The sequence below is a fragment of the Rhamphochromis sp. 'chilingali' genome, assembly GCF_963969265.1.
Source record: "Rhamphochromis sp. 'chilingali' genome assembly, chromosome: 5".
Lineage (NCBI taxonomy): Eukaryota > Metazoa > Chordata > Actinopteri > Cichliformes > Cichlidae > Rhamphochromis > Rhamphochromis sp. 'chilingali'.
This window is the reverse complement of record NC_137932.1, coordinates 4,966,936-4,978,190: the sequence shown is the minus strand read 5'-3', so window position 1 is coordinate 4,978,190 and position 11,255 is coordinate 4,966,936. Positions and strand designations below refer to the sequence as shown.

General features: G+C 39.9%; 2 protein-coding genes across 5 annotated transcripts in view; both read right to left on the bottom strand.

The window, feature by feature from the left end:
• Positions 1–471: 471 nt before the first annotated feature.
• On the bottom strand, positions 472–6,858 carry yy1b (YY1 transcription factor b). 2 transcript variants are annotated; one of them, XM_080883528.1, is made up of 5 exons: positions 6,160–6,858; positions 4,819–4,981; positions 2,520–2,580; positions 1,938–2,096; positions 472–1,612 (listed from the first exon to the last, which is right to left on the bottom strand). In XM_080883528.1, the coding sequence occupies exons 1-5, from the start codon at positions 6,704–6,706 to the stop codon at positions 1,430–1,432; spliced, it is 1,113 nt and encodes a 370-aa protein (XP_080739654.1). In that variant the 5' UTR covers positions 6,707–6,858; the 3' UTR covers positions 472–1,429. The 2 variants fall into 2 exon arrangements, with proteins under 2 accessions (XP_080739654.1, XP_080739653.1); XM_080883527.1 differs by having other exon boundaries at positions 4,819–4,969; positions 6,160–6,853.
• A 754-nt stretch (positions 6,859–7,612) lies between these two features.
• evlb (Enah/Vasp-like b) overlaps positions 7,613–11,255 on the bottom strand; it is a 55,295-nt gene continuing 51,652 nt past the window's right edge. For all 3 annotated transcript variants that reach the window (XM_080883612.1, XM_080883610.1, XM_080883611.1), the window contains exons 11-13: positions 11,164–11,224; positions 10,988–11,045; positions 7,613–9,322 (exon numbers count right to left, since the gene is read on the bottom strand). In XM_080883612.1, coding sequence (XP_080739738.1) covers positions 9,285–9,322; positions 10,988–11,045; positions 11,164–11,224 — 157 coding nt within the window. In that variant the 3' untranslated portion in view covers positions 7,613–9,284. The remainder of the gene's footprint in view (positions 9,323–10,987; positions 11,046–11,163; positions 11,225–11,255) is intronic.

The following is an 11,255-nucleotide window of genomic DNA, read 5'->3' as shown; positions in this document are numbered from 1 at the left end:
CACTTAGAGCACTTTATACTACGTGTCTCATTCACCCATTAACTTTTTTCTATGCTTAAGTGCTTTCTGTCAAACATTTACGCACATTCATACTACTAGTACTGGGTTGGGCTCCCTTTTGCCTTCAGCACTGCCTTAACTTTCATTGCACAGACTCAACAAGGCCACCATGTCTATATACCTAAATGCAATGAGTGATGTGATTGGCTGATTAGGTAGTCACACAAAGGAGCAGTTGGAACAGTGTCAGATAAGCGTATCAGTATTTTAGGACTTAATCACAACTTGTTTTCCACACTTTTGGAGAAAAATCATTTATAACATTGCACCGTCTCCTCCTTTTTCCTTCTGGCTCCCTCTCGGTTATTAACATGGCGCACGGTGCCAGAGGAGATGCTGCGCAGCAGCAGACTGACAGTCACACAAAGTTTGTCACTCTCAAAGAAGACCCACTTTAGTAAAAACTAACTGTGAAGTTCAGAGTTGGAATGACCCATTTTATTGGTGGGCAGGTGAGATACATGTGTGTAAATATGAACAAAGGAAGTTCATGGTTGACGTCTGTACATTACATTCTAACAAAGAAAGTGATGGTCTCGCAGTCAATTCAAAGCACGCTTCAGGTAATTTGACTGTGACAGGCTCTGAGTGAGATCATATTACTTGTTCATCTGTGTAAAGACGGTTCTTAGAAAATATAAAGCAACTCATGACTAAAGTTTAATCGGTTAACACTTTAAATCACACCTCTATCTATGTCTACTGAATTTTAATACAGCCATACAATACAAGTATACAAGGTTATTCTGTGGTTAGAGAAAAATACAACCGAAGAAGGTGTGAAAATGCAAAGATACAGCCGTTTTGTTTTTTTAAACTTTGTATACATGTGAAACAGGTCAAACAAGTCTTGAGGCCTCTTCTTTTGTATCATAGGTACGATCTCTTAATGCAGGAGAAAAAAACCCAAAACAAAACACAATTATACTAAACACAGCCTGAGTCAAGTGTACAATATGCACACTTGAGGGAAATAAAAGCAATGCGACCAAATAAAAATACTAATAGCCCGCTGCTTCTCTGATCACTCCGGTAAAAATAAGTCTCTGATGTTTGTCCATGGGTTCCATCTTCTGGCAGCTGAGTGCCACTGGAGAAACGAAGGGACTGTGCTGGCTGGGGCTTTAGGGAATAGTCACTGCGTTCCTCATCCAATATGACAGCAGAAGAAGAAGAAAGGGGGCTCAGGAAAAACCAGCTGAATTTCAGTGTTCTAAGTCTTTTAATCTGTCAGATTTTTAATATAAATCAATAAGTCTCAAGCTTCTCATTCCATCTTCAAACGAGGTCTCACGTGTGTCGCTAGAATGCTCTTTTTTTTCCTTTCTTCTTTTTTCGTCTTCGTGACTCGACGCTGACGGATACGTTCTCATTGGTTATTTTTGGCTTTGGCGTGTGTGAGAATGTGAGACTTTAGGTTGGTTGACTGGGCAAATTTCTTATTGCAGCCGTCGAAAGGGCAGACGTAGGGCCGGTCTCCAGTGTGGATCCGCACGTGCGTGCGCAGGTTGAAGTCCAGAGAAAACCTTTTCCCGCAGCCTTCGAAGGTGCACTGAGGGGAGAGGAGCAGAGGAATGATTAAACAGTGCGTCTTTAAAACCTTCCACAGCAATGGTCTCATTTCAATGAAAATATGCCAGTGTTTATCCAGAATCACTTGTTAAAATCGCTCGAGCAGAAATTGTCTGAAAAGACTTTAAACAATTCCAGCCGGTGTCATTTACCCACCAAAGATAAACTTTTACTGACATTTGGTGGGTGAATCTCATCAGGGAGAAATTACTTAGCCCATTTTCCTTCACTTGAATTAAGCACCCTGCAGTGCTGAGTTTATAAGCTTTATATGGAAAGTCTGTGCGTGTGTGTGTGTGGACAACCTGGAAGGGTTTCTCCCCTGTGTGAACGAGTTGATGGCGCTTGAGCTTGGAGCTCTCAACAAAGGCCTTGCCGCACTCGGCGCAAACGTGCACACGGGGTCCGTGGGTGTGGAGATGCTTCCTCATGGCCGAGTTATCCCTGAACATCTTTGTGCAGCCCTGAAGGAGCGAAGAAGCAGTTAGTAAGGTGCTTTGCAGCAAGGTTCAGGTTTTCTCTGCTAATGCATGCTTAAAGGGAGCTCAGCATTTTCTGCAGTTTCTCTGACACATCTTTAAATTGTGAAAAACAGTGGGATAGAGTAAGAGTGCCCCTATTGTCTCCTGAAGTGATAATGTACTCTTAAAAGCCTCACACTGAAGTAGCAAGCAGCTCACGGAGCGAACAAAACCCATTTACATTAGCTAATTCAGATAAGGCCTGATTGTTCTAGTGCACGCATAAAAATCAATACACTCAAGTGCTTTTAAATAACCTTCAGTGAAATTTCCAATTACACGGAAAGCAACAAAGTGCAAGACTTTTAAACCCATCAGGAGTGATGGCCAGAACAGTGACAAGGAGGGACACATCAATGAACTCACTTTATGAGGGCAAGCTATCGTGCGGGGGGCATCGTCCTCTTTGACTTTCCTGGGTTTCATTCTGCAAATAAAAAAAAATAAAGAAATAAGCTCCTGTGTTATCTACAGGTCCAGGTTACACCAGATTATTGATTAACTTGACTCCTAAAGGACATTTAAACGCATTTAAAAGACACACATAACGAAAACAGCAAGACCAATTACAGGTATACATCTATTTACAAATAAACACTGGTACGCTTAAAGTAAAATCCAACTAATGTAATATTTACAGGCCTTTTAAACACCTTATCATGGTTTTTGAGACACAGAGTCAAAAAAACAACAACAAAAAACTCAACTACCGTATTTTCACAACCATAAGGCACACTTAAAAGTCTTAGATTTTCTTCAAAAAGTGCGGCGCGCCCTATAGCGCAGTGCGCCCTGTGTGTTGTAAGGAGGACGTAGTAGAGAACACCATGAGAACGCTAAAGGGTGAAGTGTGTGCGTTGACTTTATTGCACATACCTGTATAAAAGAACAGGTATGTGCGTTATGCAGGACATCGTTGTTTTAACAACCCTGAAAATGGCAAAGAGACACGCTTACGAAGCACAGTTTAAACTGAAGGCCATCAGCTACGCGGAGGAACATGGAAATCGAGCAGCGGCGAGAGAATTTAAGATTAACGAATCGATGGTTCGCAAGTGGAGGAAGCTGGAAAACAAGCTCCGGCAGGTCAAGAAGACGCAGCTGAGTTTCCGCGGACATAAGGCGATCATCGAGCAAAGAACGAGCGGGAGAAGCGTTTCGACGGTCACCATTCGGCTAAAAGCAGTTTCACTTTCACTTTTTATGAAACGGTGCCATTTTTCCATCCGGACCAGGACTACGGTAGCGCAGCAACTTCCAGCGGATTATAAGGAAAAGCTGGCCATCTTCCGCTCCTACTGCAGCAAACACATCGGCGACAAACACATCCAGCGATGGATGACCGATGGAGACCACAGTTTAACCAAGAGTGGAAACCAGCGCCGGGCGAGTTACGCCACAATTTGCCAATGGATTGTAGATGCTTGGGCTAACATGTCTGCTGGCACTGTTGTTCGAGCTTTCGCAAAAGCCGGCATCATTTCCGAGGAGCCGCACAGCACGGAAAGTGACTCTGACAGTGAAGAAAGTGAACCTGGCATGTTTGATGAAGATTTAGCGCAACTGTTCAATTCAGACACAGAGGATGAGGACTTCGATGGGTTTGATTGATGATAAAAATGTGAGTACCAAACTTTGTTTTGCTCCTGCTTTATTTTTAAATACGCACACTTGTATGCTTGTGTGTTGTTGATGATGACGATTACTGGTAATAAAAATGTGAGTAAGGTACCGAACTCAGGTTTGCTCCCGCTTTATTTTTAAATACGCATACGGTACTTGTATGCGCCCTATGATCCAGTGCGCCTTATGTGTGTGTTAAATACAGTAATGGCACACATAACTGAGACTGCGCCTTTTAGCACAGTGCGTCTTATGGTCGTGAAAATACGGTAAAAGGGACAACTGAAACATCAACAGAGATTAAAACAGACTGATATCAACAGTTAAGTAAACGTCAGCGCACTGATTTCACAGCAATTAGTCTCACCATTATAAACTTCTTAGACCTGGTAAATAATATACCACAGCATTATCATTGTTCTTTGCAAATAAGTAACTAAACTAAACACAAAAAAGAAACAACTCCTTCAGTGTTAACTGTTGCACTGTTTTGATAGAATAAGAAAATCAACTAGACATTGTTAGGCAATAACAAACAATTAATTTAAAAAAAGAAAAACCTCACAAAATGACCCACTGGACACTGAATAGTGCACCACGGGCTTTTGTGATCAATTAATCGTCAATTCATAATAAAACACAATATAATAAGGGTAAACAGAAAGCCTCTCTTTGGTCTGATTTAGTAACAACATCCTAGCTTCTCCAGTAAACACTCTACACATGGCCTAATCCACTTGTGCACAAACATTAAACAGAGAAAATAATCACAAGGCATGTTTGTGTAATACCTGACACAGTTATTAAATCCTAATTACATTTTGTAACCAAACCTTGACATTTTAATTCTTGGGAGGAAAACTAAGGAAAAAAACTCCAGAGTTTAGCAGAGTGCAGCTAAAATTTACCCTGTGTGTTTTTGACCTTTCAGACTCATGGCATTCGTGAGCAGCAGCGGTATTGTTGTGCATATTCATCAGAACTGTGTGGACAGTGTAAACAGGTCTGTTTACAGCTGGGGTGCTGGCACACACACACTCACCTGGCAAACTCAGCCAGCTGTTTTGGGTCTGAAAGGTCGATCCCCGGGATACCACCAGGGGGCAGCTTCTTCCCCGTCATGTACTCGGAGTAATCCGGAGGAGAGTTCTCCCCAACAATCTGCTCCTCCACCACCGATTCATGGTCAATGTCTTTATTATCATCTAGAAACACATTACAGAGACTGAACCGATAACATATTGGTGTTACCCTGGCTACAGGCCTCAGGAGGCTGGAAACATGTGCCCCCTGGTTTTTTTTTTAAATATAATTACCCAGGAGAAATGAATATAAAAGCACATATTCACATTAGGGTGTTTACCTGTTATTCACCATATGGCTACCTTTACTTTGCAAACTTTAACTTGTTATTTTTTTCTTAATTCAAATAAGTATCTTGTTTACAATAGTTTTGTTTTCAAGAGATTATGCAAACTGGGAATTAATTCCATGTTTGAAATATGTTAAACAAAAATAATTCAAATGACATAAAACACACAAACACAAAGAGACACTAACACACAAACACATAACAAGATAAGCGTGCAAATAAGATGTGCATGTGTGTAAATGACTCCTACTCACTACCAACCAGCAGAGAGCACTAAAAATAGATGACTGCGGTGTCCACTCAGAAAACATGTAGACAAGTATATTGCTAAAAGTTATTCTGATAAACAGTTCTTTATATAGTTTGTGTAATATAAATCACAGGCACAGATAATATGAGCTCTCGTTTAGCCCATAAAAGCCTTTTATGCGATTATAAATTCCCACCTGCTCAGTATCACTCTGCACCTAGCCTAATGGAGCTAGCCTTATGCAGAAGCAGAGCTGTCTGGTTAACTAGCAGCAACAGCAGCCAGAGCTAACTGCTAAACAGCTCCCGACTCATAATATAAGCGAATATCACACAGTAGACACCTAGGTACTGTATCAGTTGCTTTTGTGCATTTAAAGTGCCACAATTTCGCGGCCTAAAGAGAAGAAAACCCCCCGAAACCCAGCTGCTTCTCTCTCACTCCCCCGAGCACCGCCGCCATCTCTGCCTGGCCACGACTATCGCCATTTTTTCGGGGCCGCCGCCATACTTACTCGTCTCGGGGAATATGGCGGCGCCCAGCAACACCTAAAACATGGCCTCCCTTCAAAACAAAAACATTTCGATATACTACAGCGGGGGTTTGGATCGAAAAATTGTGTTACACGTCGCTTCTCATGGAGGTGCGGCGGAGCACTCCAGGAACTAGTCTGGTGCAGCAGGACAACGCCCTGGTAATGAGGCCTCATGCAACGGCTAACAACGGAGCTGTTAAAACACAGCTAGGCTAAGGTTACTTACCCGATGCCCACATTGTAACAGAAAATTCCCCCTCCAGTGTCTTTATTTGCACCTGCTTCTGTTCCCATTTTCTTCCGCCGGCCTCAGCGCCGCTTAAATAGCTCTTTTTGCCCGCTTTCTTCCCACCAGTGCCGCCTCCTCGTTTCACCCGACCCACTGAGCTCTTCCCAGCCACAGTCACTAAAGTCTGCTCAATATACTCGTCCTCCACCCCAGGAGCCGGCACCGGGATGAGGATCTGGTCCTCAAACCCTCCACCGCCGTCCGTATGCAGATCCGAGTCATCCCCACCGACCACCTCCTCCCGGGTCTGGACTAGGATAACCTCCTGGTGGTGGTGGATCGAGCTGGGGTCGTCCGTGACCAGTGGCTGGAGCGCGATCATGGGTTGCCCGTCGTCGTCGTCGTCGTCGTCATCCCCGCCGACCACCGTGGTCTCGATAGTTTCCACCGGTATCGTCTCTACCTCTATCTCGTGGAGCTCCACAATCTCGGCCGGCATCTCCGAGCCGTCTGTCTCAATGTACAGCGTATCTCCGGATGCCATGTTGAAATTCGCCAGCTTGTCTCTCTCATTCACGCCGTGTTGTGCTCCTTTTAGGACCTCACAAACACACTCACATACCCCCTGCTCTGCTCCTGCCGCTGTCTCTTCTCCCTCTTCGATAACAACTCTCTTCACTCCGTCCCACGCCAGTTCTCGTCGCCACTATCCTCTGTCACAAGGAAACATCGCGAGACTTCACTGAACCCAGCGATAACAGTGCTACTAGCGATAGTGGGGGTTCCCAAAGTTCGTAAACATGAGGTTATACACAGTTTCTGGTTTAGTTGCACAAACAGGGTGACAATTTATTATCATTATTAATAATAATAATAATAATTTGTGTTGTTATTAATACTATGACAAATGCATAGTTTCACTTGTGCTAATATTACTGCAAATATCTCTGAACCTCACCTGATTTATGCAACATTAATCAAATGATAATTGCTTCTAAAATACAGCAAATCACTGGGTAGAGCGAGGAGATCCCAAATGTACTTTAAAAAGGGCAACAAACAAAATAGGCAACTTAAAAAAAATGTGTTTTTGATGGGCATAGGTGATATTTATATTTTTTCCTGGTTTAACTTTACCAACTATACATCACAAATGAATTTTGTTTGTTTGTTTTTTTTAAGTATAAAAAATAACCCAACAAAATAAAATATAAAAATATAAGATATATTGAGATTTCTAGCTCTGTAACCTGTGACCTCAAGCATACATCCAGTCTTGAGCCTTTGCAAACCGTAGTCTAAGTTTCCTGTTTGTATCTGACTAGTGACATCAGGTGTCTTTATATGCTGCTCTGGCCCATCTTCTTCAAGGCTTGATGCGTTGTGTGTTCAGAGATGCTCTTTTGTGCACCGTGGCTGTAACAAGCGGGTGAGTGTATATGTTTGAGCGATGAGAACAAAGTGGTCCTTCACACCTGCTGGCCTCACTAATCAGAACGTGTCGAGTACAGCGGCTTGGACAGCCGTGGTGTAGCAGCTGGTGCGGTGTTTGCACTCAGAAGTTATATGAAGTTTTATCAGTGAACAACAACCCTGCAGTTCATGTTGTGTCTTGATGGGCTTTTTATGTGGGTTGATTCATTCTTTTGAAAACACAGCAATATAAACAAAGATGTGAAAATAACTACACAGCTCACTATGAAAGGTTTTAAAAAGCAATCTTCATATAATGATAGTAATAATATTTAGTGAATACTGTATTTTGTAAATGTGGTCTTTAAGGAACACGTCACACTCCAGTGGTTGAATTGTGAATGGTCTCATCACCAAATCATATGTAAAAACTGTATCACATAACTGATCGTTGACTGAATATCTCTGCAGGGGCATTCATTACACAAACAGGCTACACAAATGTGCACTTTAAAAACACACTGAGACTGCACAAAAGTGCTCACATGTGTTTCAGCAGCAGTAATTTATGGCACCTGTTTCAATGACAGCAGATTTCTGTGTTGCGGAGACAAAAACTGCAAAGAAGCAAAACAAACACACAAAAGGAAAGAGACCACCTCATTTATCCAAGACGTGTTTTACAGTTTATTTCAATTCATTTTAAACTTCCGTTATATTTTTTTTGTTTTTTGTCGTTGTTCTCAAACCAGGAAGCACTTTGTCGTAAAAGGAGAAAATAAAATGAACAATACTTCACCATATCCTTGCAGCCAATAAACATTTCATTAACAACATGATCACAAATACTCGGGTGTATTTAATTATTTTTATTATTTTCTCTTTTTTTAGTGTTTATTTTTTTGGATTTCATAAGATTGCAATATCCAAAATTTGTGTTTACTCCAACATTGGTTTCAGTTCAAGGTCTGTTTTTTATGTTTTGTCTTGTTTTTTTTCTGCCATGGTTCCACACATAACTGTGAAAAGGATAAAAAATCTTTAAAAAATATTTTATATCAGGTGAAGAGAAAAAAGAGGATGATCTCGCAAATGCATCTAAAAAAAACAAAGAAAACAACAAAATGAAAACAACCGATATAAAATTTAAAACACTGACATAAAGTGATGTGCAATATTATATCCACATTATCATTACTATCATATTCTCATTATTATTTCCTCATTATTACCATTGCCCCTACTACCCTACTACTATTACTCATTACTGACATCACGCTTACAATCATAAGAATGATAGGAATAATAATGAAAGTGACAGTAATGACGATTTAAAAAATCTGTGAAAAAGTAAAGCAATTAAAATCATAGCATCAAATATCCTTTGGACCAAAGACAGAGGAGAGAACTGGGCAAACAAACAGACAAAGAAATGAGAGCAACTGGTGCGAGAGTGCGCCCCATTCACGTATTCCTCTCAGAAACAAACAAATCAAATGTTACACAGACACGTCTGAGGTGTTACAGCAACGTTTGCACCAGTGCTTCAACACCGCAGCTGAACGTGATGAGTAGATGTCACAGTTTGGGCCTCCCGTCCTGACTCCGCCTCCTCCTCCTCTTCTTCTTTAGGGCCCCAGCAGCTGCTGCAGGAGCAATGGTTTGAAAAAAAGGTGGCTCACGTCTGGGAGGGGGGTCGCGCTGAAAGATTATGTTGTGCTAACTCGACTGAGTTCATGTCTAATGGCTGTAAGGAGAGAGAAAAAAGTGTGTCATATTTGAGAGCTCTACATCATCAGTGTGGTTTATTTTTGCTTCCTGACAAAACTGATGTATACTGTCAGACACATGCAGCGCTACTGTGAGCAATAACCTGCACAAAAATAGCAAAACTGATACAATTCAAAACTCATATGTGCATTAATTTCATTTCTACCTTTTTAAATTAGTTTTTTAATTTGTTAAGCTTAAAATATTAGTACAGGTTACATTTCCCAACACATCTTCACCACTGGACACCTTTACACATCTTTGAGTAAATCTGATCATTTTCTACTCATCCTGTGTTGTTGCTCTTGCACAGCTACACTACAGACTTTAACACTTTAACATTGCCAAACAAAGTAAAACATAAAAAGTTACTTAGTGATTTTACTTACATCAATATATTTTTTGAATGTAATTATTCTGTGGGATATTTCACCATTGTTATTATTGTGAATACTTTGGCCTATTTGTGTACTGAATGCCATATGTAGTGGATTTTTAGATAGTTAAACTAACAGAAGAAGCTGCTCTCAGCTGCTCTTTTATTCCTAAAAACACAGAAGCCAGTGTTTATTCAATTACCATTATTATGTTGTATTTTTGCTAGGTTTTTATTACAATGCTTTATATGATATACAATGATATGGTACTTGTATAGAATTGTTTTTGGTATGTTAATGTATTGATAATCTGCTTATTAGTTTTAGTCTTAATTTTGTTTGTAATTCATGAGAAAAATGAAGAAGTTAATTAAGAAGTTGCAGAATAGATTCTGCTATACAGACACAAGAAGTTTTTTTTCTTTTTTGTTTACCACGGACACATCAAAGCTGTGAAAAAAAATTGCCGCAAAGTCTCCTGATACTAAAACTATTTTATTTTTCCTCTGTATCTTATTTTATTTTGTAAGTACAGTAGTAGTTCATAAGTAGTTTTGTAAGTACAGAATACGATTTCAGCTAATTTTTCCCCACTTAACTAAAATTAATTTTCTTTGCCTCCAGTTTAAATTTTCACTTAATCTTAGTATACTATAATAATCTTATAGCCAACATACCTTCAATCTGTCATGCATGTGTTCTTACATTGTACTTAGAAAACCTTTTAGTTAATCAACACTGTTATTGTCTACTGAGACTTTTATTATAACATTCTCTAGATATTATTTAATAAACGTGCTGATGTCACTAAATGTCAAATGTTAAATATTATGCATGTAGGCTATTTAAGAGTTGATGTGCAATTTAGCAATGTATATCCTCTTGGTGAGCAATGGTAAACTTATTGGGATAATATTAAACAGATTAGCACATAACGACAACAAAAATAGTACTAATAGTTATTATTATTATTATTATTATTATTATTATTATTATTATTATTATAATGTCTTAAAGGGATTCATCTTTTTCTTGTGCAAGTAACAAATTCAAATATTCATGATACTGCTTTTGTAGAGTTTGATGTTTTAAATCCATTTGTACTTTTCTGTGAATCTAGTGCAACCTAGTGGTTACACATGTGTATAACTATCAAACTCCCACAATTCCGCTGGATAGGCTTCCTTTTAAATATTCATTAACATGAATTAGGAGAGAGAAAATGATCCTCCTCAGGTTTTCAAGAGAAGATTAAACCAACCTACCATCGATGATTTCGTCCTTCACTTTGTGCAATTCACGAAACACCTCTTCCAATATTTCCTGTTGAAGCACAAACGGGTAACTCGTAAAACATCACCAATTGATTGCTTTACCGTGGAAACGAGCTTATACTTTTAACAAAATAGCAAAACATTTTGCTGGGTAATGCTTTCTTTACCTGTTTCATTCTATCGAGGTCTAACGAGTCTGTGTCGCCACCACTCCCCGCAGGTCGTGCTCTGCGTAACACAAAATAATTCTCTGTCACAC